The following is a 22,502-nucleotide window of genomic DNA, read 5'->3' on the forward strand; positions in this document are numbered from 1 at the left end:
ATATTTATGTTCAGTGTTACAATATCTAAAATGGAAATGTTCACGTGAATAGGTTAACGCTTATCACTTAACTTATAGTATCTGACATATTTATTACCACTGTCATGTTGTGTTAACAGGCTATTATATGCAACCATGCAATCATAACAAACATATTTTGCACATAAACCTACAAATAATGCACAACATACTTATGTTCAGTTATGTAGCATGCCTGTTCACTTCCACTAAAGCTGTAAGGGTCTCATTACTATTTTAGACAGTTATCTTAAAAGAAAACTTAATTTTTAATAAATAAGGATCAAGCCATGATCTTTTGTGGTACAGTTTATAGCCAAACAAGAGTTTGCTGTTAGATGTGATTCAGGGCAAATGTACATTTTAATTATTGATGATTCCACTTCCCATTCACTGAGGATATAAATACCAATGGACATATTGCATAGAAACTCCAAGGCACCTCTAAGTGGGTAACGCAAAACAAATTTAACGAGTAACAATGTGTGACTGAAGACATAATCACCGATGGGCCAAAGTTTTGCATTAATCCTCACAAAATGCTCATTTTTGTATTACCTATGTAGAAGCATCACACTTTATGTTGAGCCTACTAAAAAAATCAATACCTTTTAATAAAACCAAGATTGTAGTGGTTCTGAGGAAGATACAAGCTGAAATGCTAATTTGCTTTGATCTGATTTGCTGTTAAAACAGGCTGGCTGGTTACGTGTTTTTCACAAGCTGGTCATCAATTTATGGAAAATAATTTGGCTTTGAAACACGATGAAAAAGATGAAAAAAATAAATCAGGCATTGTGGGAACCAATACAATGACCAAGAGGTTATCACACAGTTCATCTATTGGTAGGAATTAGGTAGCTTTCATGGTTGGGGTTATGTGAGTATTCCTAGGAGACAGAATTACTACTGATATATATATATATTAAAAAAAAAAGATGATTAAATCACTGTCTTATTTAAAGTTTCTGCTGTTTACAACAAGCCAATTGCAATTCAACAAAAGCAGCTTAACCCCACTGTAAGTAAAAGATGGATGATAGAAAAGAATCAAGGTTAATAGAGAGCAAGACATCTTCAACTGGTATGACTAGCATTCTATAAGTTTACTAATGAATTCCCTTTGATTTCAAATTCATTCTTTTTGATTCTTGCAGGGTTTCTCAGTAGCAGTAACTGTTTGATAGTACTATAAAACCTTAAAGTAAGTTGGCAGTGTAATTATAAATCATACATCTGTAATATGTACTTACTTTCAATAATGATACGTCTCCCTGTCCAGTCGTCATTGATCACCTGGATATTCCCAAAATGAGCATCGCTGAAGAAGATGCGATTAGTTCCTTTTACCCTTTGGCTATAGTCAAAGGCAAGAGCTATGACATTCTTAAAATAGGCAGGGTTCTCACAAGGCTTTATTGGAGAGTTTAAATTGGTCTCATCTGAAAGGTGAATACTCTTCAGTATGGTTCTCTCAGAATACAGCAGGTAGCCGTCATAATTCTGACAATGAAGTCCATCCTCAGAGAGATAGCCATGGGCACAAGCACAGGTCCTCCGCCCACTTCCAAGATAGAAGCAAAGCTGCTGACAGCCACCATTATTCTTGGCACAAGGATTCGTACCTGTAGGAAAGAAACATATTACTGCATGTTGACAGCTGTCTAACTCTAATGGATTATAATAACCCCCTATTTTAATCCTGTCTCCCGGAGACTCATTTTGTGTTGAAATGTATGCATATTGTATTTTTATTTTTTATTTTTATAATCCCTATAATATACATATTTGCTGACATTTTCCTACACAGTACAACGTCGCATATCTGACCCCCTGTGGACTGGGGTATAAGCAGATATGTGAAAAAGTCGGATTTGCAAACATCTCTAGAAAAAGCATTTACACATCTATAAATAGGTTTGTGAACAAAAACAGCACGCTAACCGCTTTAAACATGGGAAATTTTTTCCTTTAAAAATAAGCAAACGTAAACAAGAATAATTATGCTGCAAATATAGTGTTGCTATGTGGTTTGCTATAAGCCATCTCCATGTAAAACAAACGGTAAATGTACAGTAACCTGCAACTGATGGCTTCTTTCTTAACTCTATTAGTCTCTGCCTCACTGGTTCAGCTTTATCAATATTTCTGTCATGGTACTTTGCGCGCTTTCTTGATATTGCCAACAGCTGATAAGCAGCTCAATTTGAATATTGCTTCAGCTATTTTACACAAACGGCCGGTAAGCACTGCGTTTGTGAAGCTTGCTTTGTTGAATTCAAATGCATTTAAAATTTACAACAACACACTGCCAATATCTGCAAGCGTGCACTCCATCATATAAACACATTGCACAAAAAAAAGCTTTCTCGACTGGTGTACTGAAACGTCACTGCTACACACAGCTGACTGACACACGCACACAGCCTGCCTCTCTTAAAGGGGAATGCACCAAAAGGCTGATTGCTATAACGCTTTCTTTCTGTTTCCATCGCAGAAGCTGCATTTGCTGCCAATGCAATTACTCTCGTAGCCTACTTTTAATATGTATTTATTTATTTAGCGAGGCGGTTAATTGATCAGGGTGGTTACGTGATGGTCAGATATGTGATTTTTCACTGTATTGGTAACATTATTAGTGTTAACAAAAATCAGCTGACATCCAAAATATACTAATCATATAATTTAGTGTCCTGTAAATCTGTTGTGAATATTCAGTGATCAAACATTCCAGAGAAAGCTATGTCATCACCCGGGCAATAAGAATGTTAGGGGCAATTGAATTCCTCCCATAAAATGTGTTGTTTATTTTATCCGATTGTTCTCCCTAATTTACAATGTCCATCATACATCATTCCGTCACCGTAGCATTTGCCCACAGCAGTGCAAGAGAACTAAGGTCAGAGGGCCGTCCTGGTTAGTAGGGCCTGACCAGTAGTGCCTGCTGTAGTACGATGAGGAGAAACAGTTCCTGCAGGTTTTGCCTCCCTAAACCACAAAAACGCCAAAGTCAATGCGACACTCCCATTGGAATCCTCAGCAAAGACTGCATGATTTACACCACACAACTGTGCTTTTAACATGGGAGCCACTCATCGACCCTAAAATCCATCAATGTTAAGTAGATCTTAATGCCTCCAATGCGATCAAGACCTTGCTGGTTTACCTGTCATGCAGAGTTGCCAGTCTTGGCTGGGGGCCCACAAGGAGAGCTGCCTTGACCTTTATGGTCCCATGAATTTGAGACAGTGATTCTGATATCTCCACATTGGTTATCTGAGGCATGAACTGCAGGCTAAGAATTATATTTTTCTGCGCAATGCCTCGCACAATAGTTACAATAAATATTTTAAGTGAAGGTATAGTACCATGCATTTTCTCACATCCTAGCTTAGATAAACTATTTATCATAGGAGACACAAGATTGTGCACTCCTCCAGTTTAATCTATAATATTAAAAAGTAAACAGTGATACATCACGAAAAATGGTTTGTTAAGCTGGAATACATCCATCTCATGCTAACAATGAAGTGTTATCTTATTACTAAACCATAAACCCATCACAGCACAGATACAGAACAATAAATCTGTTTCCAACTCAAGTTGTTTTTTATTCTATCAAGATTTTCACTTTTTCTAAACTGAATTGTCATGCTTGTAGACAGATAAAAAGCTGACAGTAGTGCAGACTCAAGCCATCTTTCTATCCCCAGTGTACATTTATCAGAATTTGGTGTAGCACAATGGTCAGACCCCTTTTAGAACACATTTTACAAAATAAGTTTACAAAATAATTGCATGCTACTTATTAGCAGCAAAAAAAGTGAAAGATAACTGCTGCAGCAAATCTGTGGAATAATTTAATGTACTAATACTTATGCCAATTACAATTTTTTTCAGTATATGACATGGATTCTGGTGTGCAAACACGCATGACCGTATAATTTGAATCTTTTTAAAACTTGGGGTCAGCGCTCAATACAGCAGTGTTAATTATATTTTAAGACAACATTGCAAGGAAGGTATAATGTTGTTTTTTTCATGCAGACATGTTCATTATTGAGTTTAACAGCAGAATGCTAAATCTGTTTTATGTTCATGCGAAACATTTTGGCTTTTGAGAAACACTGTCTCTGACTGAGGCTGAAAGTAAGGTTATCAAGAGTGTGTGTGACTAGGTTAGAGAAACAGAAATATAACAGCAATCCCACGGGCTACCATGATGCAAAGCTTTAGCCAGACTAAGATACAGACACCTCCAAAATTATTGGCACCCTTGATAAAGATGAGCAAAAAAGACTGTATAAAATAAATAATACCAGTACTGAGCTATATTGTAACTTTCCAACATGTGGAATATATTTGACTTTATTAATGATTCAATGGAATCAACCAAAATTACACATTTCTCAAATTATAAATTTATGTCCAAAAAAAGTGTCACAATTATTGGCCCCCTTGTTTTCAGTACTTTGTGCACCCTCCCCTTGCAAGGATAATGTTTAATGAGATTGGAGAACACATTGGAAGGGATCTTCGACCATTCCCTCATACAGAATCTTTCCAGATCCTTGATATCCTTCGGTCTGTGCTTATGGACTGCCCTCTTCAATTGAAACCACAGGTTTTCAATGGGGTTCGAGTCCAGAGACTGAGATTGCCATTGCAAAATGTTGGTCAATTAACCATTTCTTTGTGGATTTTGATGTGTGCTTGGGGTCATTGTCTTGCTGAAAGATCCACGTGCGGCCAAGTTTCAGCCTCCTGGCAGAGGCAACCAGGTTTTTGGCTAAAATGTCCTGGTACTGGGTAAGTTCATGATGCCGTTGACCAGAACAAGGGCCAGGACCAGTGGAAGCAAAACAGCCCCATAACAGCAAAGATCCACCACCATATTTTACAGTAGTTATGAGGTTCTTTTCTGCACACGCATCCTTCTTTCGACGCCAAACCCACCGCTGGTGTGCGTGGCCAAAGAGCTCTATTTATGTCTCATCTGACCATAGCACCCGGTTCCAATCGAAGTGCCAATGCCGTTTAGCAAACTCCAGGTGCTTACATTTATTGGTTGCTCTCAAAAAAGGCTTTTTTCTGGCAACCCCTCCAAATAGCCTATTGGCATGGAGGTGGCATCTAATTGTAGATTTGGAGACTTGATCTCCAAATGACCCCAAGATGCAACCAAGTTCTGTAATTCTCCGGCTGTGGCCCTTGGATTTCCCTTTGCCTCCTGAACCATCTGCCTCACTGTGCGTGGGGGCAAGACACACTTGCATCTTCTGTCAGGAAAGTTTACCACTGTTCCAGTGGTTTTGAACTTCTTAATTATTGCCCTAATAGTGGTAAGTGGTATATTTAGTTTTTCAGCTATTGTTTTGTATCCATTGCCTGATTTATGAAGGTCAACAACCATTCGTCTCTTTTCATTTGTGAGTTCTTTGCCTTTCCCCATGGTGATGGATGACAAATGGATTTCATATGCGTGTTACCTAATTTTTATACCCCAGTGAAACAAGAAGCCATGGAAGGCCACAATACAGTTCCTTAAGACTGAGATGAACTTAAAGAAGTAGAATATTAATGCAGATTAAATTTTGTTTGATTTTATTTATAAGAATCTTTAGGGGTGCCAATAATTCTGACCTTTTTGAGAACATTTTTTATTACTTGTTAATAAAAAACTTTTTCTCTGAACAATTGTATTAGAATAAAAGAATATGGTTTTCCCATATATTTGTGCATAAAATATAGCTCATTAGCTGTGTTGTTTATTTTATACAGCCTTTTTTTTACCAAGGGTGCCAATAATTTTGGAGGTGACTGTATATAATCTAAAGTCTTAATTGGGTCAATAGATTGCAAGTCCTTCATATTTACTTCTTTATTATAAATCTATAGAATATTATTCAAATTAGCCTTGTGTACAGACGGGCAAGTATCACTGCTATCAAACACAAGGTGTAGAGGGCAGTTATATAGACCGAAAATTCCATTATGCAGGGTTGTATGCCCAGCAGAATCCAGGGGTTATCTTTCTTTAAAAGTTACTTACCCTCGGATTACCCTAGTTCCATAGCAGCTTTTAATAAGCACAAAATAACAAAATAAACAAAACATATGATAAAGATAACTTATGTTGCCATTTTATGCAGTGTTTGTATTACAAATTGGACACAGTTATCGCAGCTCTTTGTTACTTGAAACTTTTTAAAAGCTGTGCTAAATGCAGCATCGCCATAATTAAAATCCTAGGGTTAGTGCTGTAAGAGTTAAGTAGGGGCTGGGAAAGTGAAAACCTTTTTAGTAGTCTGACTATGAGTAACACCAGGTTTAAAGTGTGAATTGAAACCTAGTTGACACATGGACAAAAATGTGTATAACAAATGGACCTCTTCGGCTCATAAAAAAGTAACACGAAAAAAATTCTGGCCAAGGAAACCATGTTGTATTCACAAGGCATTTTCACACCTCTTATACCTTTAACCCTATCTAAGCTTTAGCATACATTTAGCATGCCTTAGTAGTCCCACTTGTAGTTATAACATGATGTGTGCCATGGCAAGGATTAATAAGGATTAATAACATCATTAATCTAAGCCTTAACCTTTCTCTTTGGCTCTGTTAAAGACTTTCACATCTTTCAGGTTTATTCCGAGGCCACTTCTTATGGTCAAGGCATCTGTAGCATCACTCTTGAAGCCCCTTCTGATGGAGCCGTTGGCGTGTGCCCTGCCACATAAAAGACACAAAAAGTTTAAGAAGAGATAGTCAATGGCCCTCGACTAATTACGATCAAATAACTCATTAAAATACAGTAGACAGCTGGTCATTGACATTGAGTTATGTAAGATTTAAATAGAAAGGTATCTTTTCTAAGGGAAATTACAAGGCTTTGTGGGATTCTTACTGTGACCTTGCTAGGGAGTGGCCGATCCTACAAGGGTACAGCAGCTGGTTCTGCAATAACATTTTGAGACTCTAACATTTCTGGAAAAATAAATTACCTGTCAGACCAGTAGATGTAAACCCCAAAGACTGCCACTGAAAACATATCCACGTTGCTCCCCGACAGCACAATCTCTCGGCTCTCTCCGCTCTCAAGGTTGATCCTTTCTATCTTGTCTGTGCGGGCGTCACACCAGTATAATGTATTTTCCTGGAATGCAATTTTAAAAGAAACTTCAGTGGGCCATTCTCTTATCTGAGCATTTTATTAACAAAAATCACATGAAGCTCAAAGCATGATGCAGCGTGTTGTTAAAGTATTATTGAAGATCAAATGTTTGCTAAAGTGTAGAGCAAGCTTCATTTTATTTATTTATTTATTTATTTTTTACTTACCTCATAGTCAATTGAGATCCCGTTAGGCCAGGCAATACCCGAGCTAATAAATATAACTTGCTCTGAGCCATCTAAACGTGCTCTTCCAATGCAGGGGGTCTGGCCCCATTCTGTCCAGAACATGTACCTGTGTTATACAATCATTTAGAAATAAATAGATAAAATTAGTAGACTGTGCAGGACACTCCCAGTTAACAATTGTGCCTACTGTAAAAGTGTAAAGGTTTAGAATCCTTTGATTGTAACGTTGTAACTGGGGCAGAGATTAAACATCCATCCTCCAAAAACAGTATTGTTATTAAATGTCAATGTATTATATGCAAGGCCCAACAGAAAATAGAATTATACAAACCAAAACCATTGGGAAACCTATCCTTTAATAAAGGTTATAGGCAGCACTCTAGATAAGGTTTTGGGTCTGGGAGTAACTTACCCTCTAATTTTAACAGTGCAAGAGTAAAATGTATTTTCAGAGGGTAAAATGCAACATTACCTTGAAGTCATAAGTAATCTTGATAAATATTGCAAAATCTTTAATGGTAATGGGGTAGGCATTACAATAGAGCCTTTCATTTTAACTGCAATGTTACTTTGAACTACTGTACAACCACACGTGTGTTTTACAAGGTTCTTTATCGGCTCTGCACATTTTTTTCGTGGTATCACACTGACTCTGCAAATTAATTACATTTCGCATATTTTAACACTACATTCTTAAACTCAGTGAACATGTTAATACTTCAATATAAAGCCATACACATAAACCAAATAAGGAAATGCATTAATATGTTATAAAACAATGCATCTGACGATGGTTCCAGTTGGATTTGTAGCTGGACTGGGTGTTTACGCTTCAAACCTATTTAAGATTTTTCTTATTCTTACTGTGATTGGCTACAAATACAACAGGGCTAGCCAGACATTGGATAATGTTTGTTGGGTTGGGTTTTCTTGTGTACAGTTTCCTAGTAACTGAAAACATTGTATTTTGGGAAATGTAGTTTTTAGTGGAAGTTTTAGGGGAGGCAGTCAAGCTGTGCATATTTTTATGCAACAAATTTAAATTTAGTGTGTATTTTGGATTTTTTAATGCGGAAAAACAGCAGGTAAGCAGCTTATCTGGACTGCTAGTTATAGGTAAGTAACTGTAATATTGCATTTTAATAATGTATTCATTAACATTTGTCTATGTGCATAGTCTTGTTTGTGTTTTGTTGGGAATTATGCATAGTCATTTGTTGTGTTTTTGCTTGGGGCTGTCACTGTTCATTGCACATTTATACCAGCATTCTGATTGGCTTAAAACTACCTGAAGTGATCTCTGCTAAGGTAATCTAATCCTCTGTAACTTCAAAGAGAGCTAGCATCACAGGTTAAAAAGTGAACATGCATAAGGGTGTTCTAATTCTAGTAATTTCTTTATTTTACTATGTTCATGTTAACAGGTTTTGTCATGTTATTTCAGCTGTCATATAGTAACTTTGTAGGGCACTTAAATGTATTTAGTCTGTTGAGCTGTTTGGGTTTCATTAAAACTACTTTCAAGCACCCCTTATATCTTAAACAGTCACACACAATGTGGTATATTGAATGGTTATTTAGCAGTAATATAGTTAAATACTATACTATCCAAACACAGTACTTTACTTTTTTTTAAAGCTGAAAACACATTATGTAAGCCACAGAGTTAAAAACACACAAGCTTTTTAATTGAAAATATACAACTTGGATAAAAGAAAATGAAGGTTAATAATATGCTATAATTTGCTATGTATCAGAGTATACACTATGTAGAGTCAAAGTGCCTGACAAAAGATAAGTCTAGCTAGCATAAGAGGTTAATTCAGTTGAATTCAAATTCCAGTCTGCTGCTGAAAAAAAGTATGAGGTAGTTACCAGAATCTTGCATGAAGCAATTATTTTGAACATAAATCCATACCACTGATCCTAAGGTTACTATGTTATCTAAATGTTTTGGGGGGTAATATTGCATCTTCTTGTCCACCTAAACAGAATTGGAGCTCAGTGCATTAAACATAGTTGTTGTTCTTTCTTTTATTAAATTGCTTATTTTTAATTTCTTGATCAAATGTCATTGTTTTTGTGAATAATTAATGGCAAATAATTATAACAAAAGCCATACCAAAGATTTAGTATGGTCAGCAATTTGGATTCAAACATGTAAAATACAGTAATTAACACGGTTATTCGTTCTGAAGAACATATGGTTGCAGAACAAACAGAAAATGAAATAATATGGTTAAAAGGTTAAGAACATTTTTCATATTTATTCAATAATAATGATCCACTTGAACTGAAAAACAATGCACTAATTAGACAAAAGCAACCATGTATTTTCTTTAATTTGCCTGCAGAGAATAGCATTGATGTATCTGCCTGAGAATCATTAGAGTATATAGAGAAGGGAGAAGCAGGAGTAAAGAGCACTTAACCACCTGAGATTTAAATGTTTAACTGACTTGAGCTGAAACATATTTCAGAAAATGAAATGTGTACTTATAGTAGATGGTGCTTGAGATAATGCAAAATTATAAAATTGTGTGCCTGTAAGGTAACTTAACATTGTAAACTACTTCATCACCATACACCGTGCAGTTTAAAAAAGGAAATACATGCACACTTGTATTTATCCATAAAAAAAGAAAATGTTAAATCGTTCATACTATATTAATGAATGTCATCTTTCAGAAGCAATAGTGCAAAATAAGGATTTGTCAAATAAATAAATATGGCAAGGGACTCTTTTAAAAAAACATAAAGCAAATTAAATGGTGCAATATAAGGAATATGCTTTTTAAGTAAAAAAAAAAAAAAAAAAAGTACACTACGTTATTACTTTGGTGTTTGTAAGACTCTCCAGCAGTCTGACATTTTACATAGCATAAATAGCATTTTGTTTGTCTTTGCAGTGACAAGATATTTTACCTTTCTGTTTTTTAATTATTATTTAGTCACCTATTTAGAATTCTTAACAGATGGTTATACATTTGTCCCCTCACTGGCATTCTGATATGTTAATGTAGAAAACACTACACAGCGATGGCTCATTTATAACACCCAGTCATTTTGCAAAGAGACCCTTCCCTGCACACCTGTGTATTTCTATTTATTCAAACATATTTCATTGCTAAGAAAAGCCCTGTTCCAGGAAGCAATTCATTACTCTTGTGGCCAGCAGAAGCCTTAAGTCTGCTGTAGCATATCTGCATTTTATTTCTTTCAGTGTTCAGACACTAAACCAGATTTTACAGTCAATGACATCAACTGTTATTGTGCCAGTATCCACATATATATATATATATATATATATATATATATATATATATATATATATATATATATATATATACATACACTGTATAGTCAGACATTCTATGTCCAGTTAATCAACAGAAACTAAAAAAAAAAATGTAATTAGGTTTAAGTTCTCAACCAGTGTTGTCATAGACAGCTTTTAAGAAAAAGATATGATACTAATAAAGACCACCTGAAAATAAAGACCACCTACCTATAACATTTTTAGATGGCCCCTTAAATGGTGTTATAGAGGTAATTATATGCAGATGTGAATGCATACAGAATCTGTTTCTGGTGTTTTACATAACGAGTTATCATATTTTCAGAATCATCGCTAGAAAAAAAAAGTATGAACCCTGCTATGTTCAAGCATTTTTAAAATGAGAAAAATGCTATATATGTGAACTCGATTCTGTTTCTTGCACAACCCTTTTTTCCCCCGTCTGGCAACACAATGTACTGCATATAAAAAATACTGGCTTGTGAGGCTGGATTTAAAAAATACTAATATTGAGGGGTGGCATTGTAATATCATACAGAAATGGGTATTATAGGATTAAAATAGTTTGTCACAGAACAGTTATTTCAGAAAATAAAAATGTACATTACCCTTTCTCTGGATGCACAGCAATAGCTCTTGGCTGATCAAGCCCATCAGATAAGACCACAGAACGGAACGAACCATTGAGTCTTGCAACCTCAATGAGATTAAAGCCGTGGTCAGTCCAATATATGTTACCTTTAGAAATAGAATTAGACAAAAAAAAAGAGATACTAAGCTGCTGCGCACTATTTCAATGTAAAATCAAAGTGCACCTTTATACAAAACAGTCAGGCTGCCATTACGGAAACTGACCCCTGCAGGCAAAACTTTAACTGCTTGTGCAAACGAGCTGGCTCTTTTGTGCAGTGGCTAAGATGCTCACTTTGAATAGTAAGAACATCTGTTGAAATTAAGGATAAGCAATCCATATATAAAAAATATGATTGTTAAATAATGTCTTTGCAACTTTCTGAAATTGTGATGGGTAACTTCCAGCAGATCAACCAGAATTCTAGTAAACCGTAACTCCTAATTACATTCTATCCTATTGGATATGCAGTTGAAAAAGGCTTACCAGCGATCCAGTCAACTGCAATCCCTTCTACTCTCCCGACACCATTGGTAATGATGTCTTCCTTCCATGTCTGATCTCGCTTAGCTCTACTGATTCTGTTTAAACCCATATCTGTCCAATAGATTGTGTCATTTTCTGTATGTGAAATATAAAATAAAAAATTAAATAAAAATTACAAATGCAAAATGGAAAACATCTGAATAGCATCCCCCAAACTCCACTCTAACTATGTTGTCATTTCACAGAACTGAACAGCCATAATGTACGGAAATGCAAAGTCAAATTGGATGGCTCTATGTCCCATACAGTTCACAAAAGGTTTTAGTGGGTGAAAACTATTTATTCCAGTCTTCTTATTATGTCAATATGTTCACATTCATATGTATAAAGTGATTGTATCTAACACAATAATAGGCATTGCAGTCAACAGGGGATGCTGCAGGTTGGTTTATGTCAGGATAGAAGTCATTGAAGGGATGAGGATAATTTTACCCTCCAGGTGAAATGACAAGAAAGTGCAACAGAATTTGAAAGTAGGGCATGCAAACGGAGATGTATTTGACCTAGTATTAGGTATGATGTAATAACAAATCACGTTTAATATAAAAACACGTGTTTACTTAAACATTAGGTTTTTTTTTAAACTACACATTGGAGACCTATATAATGAAAGAAGTGCACAACAGGTAATGTACGGAACTGTTGTCTTAGCTACAATCACTTTAAGCTTCTGGAATTTATCAGTGAGGAACTATCCTTTCCCAGGGGCTTAAACAGATGAATGTGAACATGCCCTTACACTACTAATGCAGTAATACTGACTAAGGCTTTTTGTGAAACCCCTGAACCATATCACTATGCATGACAAATGCACCAGTAAAAAAGTTCAACCGCTGATTAAAATGGTGTGATATTTTTGTTTGCGAGAGAGAGAGAGAGAGAGAGAGAGAGAGAGAGAGAGAGAGAGAGAGAGAGAGAGAGAGAGAGAGAGAGAGAGAGAGAGAGAGAATATGCTGGCGTGGTTTATGTAAGGACATTCTCCTCAGGCAAATAAAAGACATATACCAGGAACAATCATTCAGTATTTTGTTAATACCACAAGTATATTATTAAAATCAATAGCAATACAATGTGTACATTTTATATACTTAATCAGTTCATTCATTCAGGGATTATTTCACCTGGCAGATCTTTACTTTCATTGTGATTCGATAGGGATTCCTTTCAAACCCTGTTATGGCCTCCTTTCTCCTTCTTAAAAAAAACAGTGGCTTATTAAAAAAAAGTATACAGACAGAAGTGATGTGGTATGAGAAATAATCTGGTTGAGAATTACCCTTCAGCACTAAACACATTATGACATTTTGAAGCAAATATCAAGGACTACTATAATGTATTTACATTACCAATAAAAGCCTTGATAATGATTGTATGTGCTGTTCTATAAGCAAGCCACTAGAGACCTCCGCTCCACATAAGGTCAGTGAGTAAAAACTGACATATCATCTAATTTAATGGCAAACTCAAGAGTTCTCATTCAAAATGACAAGTAACATTAATCCTTGTCACCTTAGAGGAGAGTACTGCTGATTAATTATGTCAAGGGTGTGCAAGCCCTGTTTAATCTGAAACAAACACATTGGAAATATGAAAAACACCAAGGTATCAAAAGTGCCCAGCCATTTAAAGTGGAGATATCAAAAATACAAGCCAAGTTTCAAGAAACCATTGGGGTAACCTTGCCCAGCATAATACAATTGTTTCTTCTAACTTGTATCAAAAACACAAGCCAAGTTAGAAGAAACAACTGGGGCAACCCACTGCTTTTACAGTTGTGCCTATGTGCTTTGTGCTGGGCAAGGTTGCCCCAGTTGTGTTTTTGATAGCTCCACTTTAAATGGCTGGGCACTTTTGATAACTTGCCATTTTTTTCACATTTCCAATGTGTATTGCTTAGGAAGCAGTACTCAGGGAGACGGTGTTGAATTCTCAAAATGTTGGTTTTATTTGAAACTACAGAGAATTCCTGTCAAGGGCCAGAATTCATGGCACCCAAATAATAACCCTACATTTTAGTTTTGGCACTTTCACTGCATATTCTCTCCACTCATACGTTCGCTCAGTCGCACCCACAGTTTCTCATTCAACTTCAGCACTGGACTGTCTCCCGTCCCCAGGCTCATGCACCCCTTTATATAACCTCCCGTCGTTTCCAGCCGCTGTCCAGCTCATCAACCAGTCACATCCGTGGTCTGCAAGCCCCTAAACACAGCAACACACAAACACACATTCACTCACTCCCCCTTCCCATGCTAAGTAACGGCATGACCAGGGTTGCCAGATTTCTGACAGAAAAATAGCAACTTTGTTCTGCATAACAAGCCCAAAACAAGCGCAAACCTTGTTAGAGTGGGTGTTTATGCAAATTACAACCCGCAACTCTCAAAAAAACAAGCCCAATCCTGCTTATTATAAGAGGACTTGGCAACTCTGGGCATGACCTGTTCCCCTTACAATACATATAACATAAAAGACAGATGAGACAAACTGAACAGACAACAAGTCCTGCAACAAAGCAATTGTCTGGGTCATTACTATATATATATATATATATATATATATATATATATATATATATTTTTTTTTTTTTAAATTTGAAAGTAAAAATATCTGAAAGTATGACAACCTTTATGTACAAACATCTTCACTAATATACAATTGAACAAGAACTGTTGAGTATTTATTTTCGTTTTATACAGTATTAAATGGCAGTGTTTATATCTGATAGCGAAAAATAAATAAATAAATATCAAGATAAAGAAAGAAAGAAATGTCAGTGCATTGGTTTATGTATTCATTTATTTCAATATTTATTAACGTATTTATTTATTTATTTATGTTTTACTTTTACCAAATATATAGGCTATCCTTCAGCACAGCTAATTCTCTGAAAAATTAATGTTTCTTTTTGTCCAGTGGGGACCACAAATAGCGTTACTCTCATCAACCATGCGATATGTTATTGTATTCACAAATTATTCTTAGGCTTCACAGGTAAAACACAGACTGTGAAACAATTCACATTTGGCATCATTTAAATTAAAGTTGGTTTGAGCGCTGTAGCTGCTGTGGTTGAGGACATAAAGCCATTTTACGAGTGTCAGGTAGGCTGTGTGCGTATATGCGGTATGTTATTGTTTTTCACAATTTATTTGTTTGATTCACTTGTAAAGGAGAGCCTGTGAAACAATTCACAATTGGACTTCTTCACATTAAAGTTGGTTTGGACACTCTAGCTACTGTGGTTGGGGAGATAAAGCCATTTTACGCGTGGCTGAGGCTAAGTGTGCGTATGTGCGGTATGTTATTATTTTCCAGAAATTATTCTTAGGATTCCAGGTTGACCAATTGTGAAACAATTCACAATTGGTCAACCTGATGTTGCGTGCTTTAAGAAGGGGTGGAAGCTTGAAACATCTTACGGGAAAAAAGCTACATTATTCGTAGTATTATTATTATGATAATAATGCTGGCCATAACGATCTAGTAGTTCTCATGCATCGTTCATAATACACTGAAATGAATAAATAACAGTATAAATCAACATCTCTATATGCAATTTATATATAATTTAGCCGCGACCCTCATCTGGAGAAGCAGATTGATAATAATGGATGGATGGATATTTAACTGATTGGTATTAGTAAGACTGGGATAAGGAAAATCTTACTTATGCTACAGAGAAGGACAGAGAGACCGTATCCCAGAGAAGAGCGTTCTTTTACATAAGGGAAGTGGAGGAGGTATCGTGTTATTTCATGAAAGTCTATCGTTAAGTATTTTGCACGACTGTGGAGTTTGTTGCTGTGGGACTAATTAGGCCAATTAGCGCGCACTTTACCGTGCTTTACCAAAGTGTAATGACACTTAAGTCACACACTTTTTTTGCCGTGCACTTTTGGAACGAGCACAATCATGCGTCACTTGCGCGTGACACGTCATGAATGCACTATAGTAGCGCGATTAAAACTTGCATGTAAACACCGCCATTGTCTTTTTCCATCACACGTCTATTCTGTTTGCTCTTTTTTCTTAATTCCTCTCCAGATTTCTCCATGTGTTGGTGTTTTATTTTAAACAAGCCATACTATATTGTGCACACAGGTATGTTGTATGGTAAGTGGCACGCCCTCCTTGCCAAAATAAAAAAAGCTTCATTATGCGAACTGCTGATAGCCATTTATATAGTTACTGCAATTAAATCAGACCTCCTCACTCAAGCAATGTAAGTGAATGCCACTGTTTCTGAATTGATCACAGGCTGTGTAGCTGTGTATCTCTACCACTGTAAGAAGAAAAAGGGGGAAAATAAGAAAAACTAATTACACAAGAAAAATATAAGATATGAAATAGTAAAGGAAAATTATCATATAAAGTTGCTTCTATTTCTTTCCCCTGCTTTGAAACCATCTTGTATCATTTACATGTTTAAAAGTACATTAGTTATGGAGTCAGTTTTCCCATATTGGTAGTAACTGAAGCAGAAGAGATCAGAAGTGTTAAATGAAAGTGAAGTCAAGAGGATCATAGTTTAAGTACATATGCATTATGCATCTGTATTACAGATTAGGAATACTGCTCCTCTTGTTTTAATATGGAAACAAAACAAAAGGTTTATTTGTACATTGCTTGTAATGGACATCATTGCCATTAAGTCTTTTCAATTCATACACCCATACAGACTGTATAGCTTTAAAGTTCATTCATATTTTAGTTTGCATCATCTTGGTTGAGGACATAGCATGTGAGTGAATTTTAAAAAGGGATAACAGATTTGTTTAATGTTTTAAATCAGCATTAGTCAACAGTGATGATAAAAAAAAAAAAAATGACGACACAACAAAAACAATGAAGCTGTGTGTTTAACAGCGACATGTTATCAGCTTTTCTTTTAGAGGTTTCAGTTGATTCAGAATATATGTCCAAAGGAATCTGCTGATCAGCTGTCTGTGTAGAATATGTATGGTAACACTGCATCAATGTGTTTGTGTCTTGGAAATCTTGAGTTCTCTAACAAGCATAACGGGGGACAAAGAACCTATTTATTGCTTGCCAGATGTTGGCAACATCAGTGGTGTACAACAAAATATAAAAGACTGACAGTGATGGCTGATAGTAGATACATGCAAGTATTATATTCATCAGACGATACACAACTCTGACCAAATAGAAAAAAAAACAGTCCTTCTGGTTCATTAGATTCGCACATCATCCCTAGTCATTAAAGCAAAGACAGGTACCAGACGTTGAATTTGCCACATCATTTGACTGAAAACAAGGTTGAAGAATTTTTTTTCCCCCCAAAAATTCACTGAGGCTCATGTGGTTAATTAAGCAAGAGAACCCTGATTAGCAGGCATTACCAATCATGTCTGTCATTAGAGGAACACCTGACTGACTCAATAAAACAGGTAACCCTGATTTCCAAGAGTGCCTGGAAATGGATATTTGGTGGATAAATAAACTGTTCACATAATACTGTGTGGGATCCACTCTGTCAATTCTCCACTGAACTTCCGAAAAGGCAAGTTTACAGCATATGAACTACAGAGATGATTCATCAAGGTCATTTTCATGACAGTCCTCAGTTATCAGCAATTAATGTGAATTCAGGAACCAAATGTAATGCAGTTCTGTGAATGTTTTTCTGACAGTCAAATATGTGTACAAGGATATACTATGTATGTGAAATACCTTTTCCCTGCTAATAACATTTTTAAGCATATGGCTCATGAAGAACATAATGGAATAAGGCAGAAATAACCAAGCTAGTGAGCAGACCAATAGGTGTATCTATTTGAAAAGCCTCTACAGTAATATAATGCATACTTGTGATATGTTAATTGTTGCAGAGCATATTGTCTATGTATATACAAATTGAATTGTATGGGCAGTTACAGAGAAAACAAGCAGTGTCAGAAACATACATTTCCCAACCAAGAATACTGTATAAATAACAGAGGTGTCAGCACTTTGAAAGAGCACCAATAGCACGGAAACATTGTATACTTTCCATATACCGTATTAAGGGTCCCAAGGGCCATTGAAGTGTCTGACGTGTAAAAGTATTCCACTATGACACAGACAATCAATAGTCCCATTAGTTTTAAATAAATCCTTTGAAGAAAAAAAAAAAAAAGTGTTTTTTAAGAATGCTTTTCTGGTCAGCACAACCCTGGTTATATTCATGCACTTAATTTGAGAGCTTAGCTTGCTGAAATCTGTTAAATCATGGGTCGAGAAAACTATGTCTCTCCGTCTACAACAGAGAAAAGGACCTGCCAAGGAGATGTTTTTTCAGAAAAGGCTGTTATGACAATCATAAAAAAAAACATGTTGACCACCCATAAACAAACACTTTAAAATGTTACTTAAGCTACCTGCATGAAAATCCACTCCTACTGCAAATAATGTTCCTGTTATTGGCATCAGAGTTTCTGTACTGTCGCTGGGGTCCAAAGAGATCCCTCTGATTCCTTCATGAATAGAGTACATAAGGAAGGATCCAATACCTTGTTACAAAACAAACAGAAAACCTGTGTATACTTTAAATGCATATAACAACTCATGATATTAAACATAAACTCAATTTTGATTGGGCTCCCGAGTGGCGCACCCAGTAAAGGCGCTCCTCGCAGGATGTGCCCTATAGCCTGGAGATCGCTGGTTCGAATCCAGGCTATGTCACAGCTGACCGTGACCGAGAGTTCCTAGGGGGCGGCGCACAATTGGCTGAGCGCTGCCCGGGTAGGGAGGGCTTAGGTCGGCAGGGGAATCCACGGCTCACCGCGCATCAGCGACCCCTGTGGCCGATAGGGCGCCTGTGGCTCTGCAGCGGAGCCGCCAGATCTGTGTTGTCCTCCGGCACTATAGGTCTGGTAGCATTGCTGTGGATCTGCAGTGCGAAAAATGACGGCTTGTAAGGAGCACGTTTCGGAGGACGTGTGTTTCAGCCTCCGTTTCCTGAGTCGGCGGGGGGGTTGCGAGCGGTGAGCCGGGGATACAGATAATAATTGGGCATGCTAAATTGGGGTGAAAACCGGGGTAAAAATAATTGGCGACGACTAAATCTTTAAAAAAAAATAAAAATAAATAAATTTTGATTATCACATTTCAAATTTCAGCTTCAAGTCGTTTCTCTACCTTCACAAGAAGTGCGGTCATTTCGCAAGTCATATCCCACCGTACATGAGCAGGTTCTGGTGTTCTCAGATGTAGGCAAGCAGAGTTGAGAGCAGCCGCCATTGTTCAGCTGGCAAGGATTTCTTCCTGAAGATAGAAAAAAGGATGTGCTCATATTAACAAAAAAATAACTTAAATAACAGGGAACATCACAACAAGTACACTGTATTCCCCTTAAGCCCCTACTTTTTCGTCAGGTGCTTAAGAAAATAGAACTAACAAAATAAATTAGGTTTATATAATTATTGTGTCTTTTTTGTTATTAATAATCTACGCTATAAATACTGCCTGCACATTTTTCAGAATTGCATCATAAAACGAATAAAAAGCTTCTAAGCACACTACTAATGCTTTATTTTTACATGTTTATTGATGGGGACTGGAACTCAATCATTGAATGCAAGAGTTTTACACTGTAATTTGTGATCAAGTGTTATTTTCTTATTACTTGTTTGAGTAGAATGATTCACAATAAAACATTTTTGACTGGAAACAATTCTGGTATTCATTCTCTGACCAAACTTTACATCAAGTGTCTCTAATTACTGTGCATTCCCATACCCTATCCCTAACCCTTGTCTGATACAACTGTGTACTTACATATATCATGCAAACAATGTACATGTTAAGTACATTGCTACTATGCATAATGACATTGTAATTATGTGTAACTACACATGTACGGTATTTACTGTAACTAATATGTATATACACAATCAATTACAGACAGTTCATGTAAAGTGTTACCTATTCTCCAGCCTAGAATAAAGTACAATGAAAATACATGCAAAATAATTCACTTCTGCAATCCGTCCCAGGTACACACAGATTAATTATTTTGTAAAAGCTGTTGAATAGTCCTTTTAATTAAATTATAATTATATTCATAAAGTCCAGTAAATTATAAAAGGTGCATTAAAACTACTAAAGCTTGAGGCACCTTTGGGATGCCAAATAAAGACAAAGAGAAACTAAATAGAAAATCCTTTTTTTAAAAAAAAAAAATTTAGTCGTTGCCAATTATTTTGTTATTATTTTCCCCCCATTTGGAATGGCCAATTATTATTACCACCCCTGCGCTGACTGGGGAGGGCGAAGACGAACACACGCTGTCCTCCGAAGCGTGTGCCGTCAGCCAACCGCTTTTTTTCACACTGCGGACTGACCGTGCAGCCACCACTGCAGACTCACCATACAGCGACAGAGGACAACGCAGCTCTCGGGCAGCTTAGGCAAGCCCGCAGGCGCCCAGCCAGACTACAGGGGTCGCAGGTGCATGGTGAGCCAAGGACCCCCTGGCCGACCTAAACCCCCCACCCCCCTCCCCCCAGGCGACGCTCGGCCAGTTGAGCGCCGCCCCTTGGAAGCTCCCGTCCTCGATCGGCAAAGGAATAGCCTGGACTCGAACTCGAACCTATAGCTTTGAGTACCTGCAGCTGATAAGGAAAGTATATACATTGGAAAGCCAACAAGGCTTGGTTTTACAGTGTGGAATAATACACAGACACCAATAGATCATATTGCAGCACTAATAAATCCTGAATTAAATGTTGTTTTACTAAAAGTGAGGATAAGCTGAGAGGCCAGCGGGTGTCGACATCAAGAGTACAATGAGGTCATTACTGGTGTCAGCTGCAGGCCTGGTTTGAACTTTAAATGTATGATATATGTTGACTATGTATTAATTAATGTATTTATTTACTAATTTTCATCCAATCGGAGTGCAGGAAATAATTACACTGAACTATACTCAAAAAAAAAAAAAGACAACATTTGGTATATCTTCAGGAGAGATATAAAAACTGAACTCCAATATCCTAAAATTTAGTTGAATGGTTTGTTCAAGATTTTACATACACGTCTTAGCAAGTGAGACGATATTATGCATGTTAAAAAAGCAGGCACTCAAACTTTTGTGTTCCTTTTGGCCCTCAGATGCCTAGTCAGATGCCCCTCCATGGGCTAATTTGAAGTAGACTAATGAGACATCTCTCAGCTCCCCTGTGGTTGGTGTCAGAGAGATAAATGAAGTGGCTAATTGGTCTAAGGAAGTTTGGAGTGGTAGTAAAACGATTTACCTTAAAGACTTCTTAATTGCCATTTTTTATACTAATGGAACACTTAGGTATCTGCAGCAAAACTGTTAATGGACCTGTCATTAATATAGATGATTCTTCCAATATTTCACTACTGAGGGCCAAACATTCTGAACCATACTGCATGGATTAAAAGATGTTCAGCCTTATATCTAATTTTGGAAAGAAATAATAAAAATAATAACACAGTGTAACAATTTTTTTTTTTTGGACTTACCACTTACCACTGGGTAGTAAGTGTTATTTCCTAATTGCTTATGCCTCAAAAGTATAGAAAATGGCTATTATTCCTCACAAACTTTGCTTTTGTGACCAGGACAGTGATATTTTGAAATTTACCTATTTTCCAGAACATTCCAGATAGATTCAGTGCTGAGTAAACTTGGAGTAACTTCTAGAACTTTCCAGTAATATAAATAGTAGTATAAATACAGGGGCCTTAAGCCCACCAGTTCAGTTTAGTTCCAGCTGCCTAAGTGGATACATATCTGCATTTTTCTGAGATGGCATCAAGGTCATAGGAGACTTCAAAATGGTGGCATTCCTGATGGGTCTCCAAGGCGGTTTTACCAAGTTTCCCTGCTATCTTTGCCTTTGGGACAGCAGGGACACCAAGGCGCACTACCACAGGCGGGACTGGCCACAGCGGACCGAGTTCTCTGTGGGGAGGAACAACGTCAAGTGGGAGCCACTGGAAGGTGCTGATGCCACCACTGCACATCAAATTGGGCCTTATGAAACAATTTGTCAGAGCTCTAGATAAGGAGTCGGCAGCCTTCAAGTACCTTCAAGTCTTCTTCCCTAAGCTGTCTGAGGCAAAGGTCAAAGCCGGTGTATTCGTCGGACCACAGATAAAGAAGATCCTGGAGTGCAATGAATTCCCCAAGAAGCTCACTAGTAAGGAGAAAGCGGCTTGGAACAGCTTTGTCGCAGTGGTTCGGGGCTTCCTGGGCAATCACAAGGCCGAAAACTATGTGGAGCTGGTTGAGACTCTGGTGAAGAACTACGGCACAATGGGCTGTAGGATGTCCCTCAAAGTCCATATCCTTGATGCTCATCTTGATAAATTCAAGGAGAACATGGAAGCGTACTCGGAGGAGCAAGGCGAGCGCTTCCACCAGGATATACTGGACTTTGAACGCCGCTACCAAGGACAGTATAACGAGAACATGATGGGAGACTACATTTGGGGGCTGATTCGTGAAAGTGATTTACAGTATAATCGTAAATCTCGAAAAACTACTCACTACTAAATCTTTTGTAGTCATTTTTGTATTACTTTAGTATAAATGCATGTTAATTTGGATTCCTATGTTGTTTTTTTCTGACTTTATGTGAACGAAAAGACACAAATTCACCCGTTTTCTCA

The 22,502-nt window shown here is 37.0% G+C and overlaps 1 protein-coding gene across 6 annotated transcripts in view; it reads right to left on the minus strand.

Annotated features, from left to right (window-relative positions):
- LOC117426678 (low-density lipoprotein receptor-related protein 1B-like) overlaps positions 1–22,502 on the minus strand; it is a 361,324-nt gene that overhangs the window by 97,962 nt on the left and 240,860 nt on the right. For all 6 annotated transcript variants that reach the window (XM_059033835.1, XM_059033832.1, XM_059033834.1 and 3 more), the window contains exons 34-41: positions 18,999–19,124; positions 18,236–18,367; positions 11,796–11,930; positions 11,287–11,416; positions 7,360–7,486; positions 7,023–7,174; positions 6,623–6,747; positions 1,272–1,643 (exon numbers count right to left, since the gene is read on the minus strand). In XM_059033835.1, the coding sequence (XP_058889818.1) occupies positions 1,272–1,643; positions 6,623–6,747; positions 7,023–7,174; positions 7,360–7,486; positions 11,287–11,416; positions 11,796–11,930; positions 18,236–18,367; positions 18,999–19,124 (1,299 nt within the window). The remainder of the gene's footprint in view (positions 1–1,271; positions 1,644–6,622; positions 6,748–7,022; positions 7,175–7,359; positions 7,487–11,286; positions 11,417–11,795; positions 11,931–18,235; positions 18,368–18,998; positions 19,125–22,502) is intronic.

This window comes from Acipenser ruthenus, chromosome 11 (genome assembly GCF_902713425.1).
Source record: "Acipenser ruthenus chromosome 11, fAciRut3.2 maternal haplotype, whole genome shotgun sequence".
Taxonomy (NCBI): domain Eukaryota; kingdom Metazoa; phylum Chordata; class Actinopteri; order Acipenseriformes; family Acipenseridae; genus Acipenser; species Acipenser ruthenus.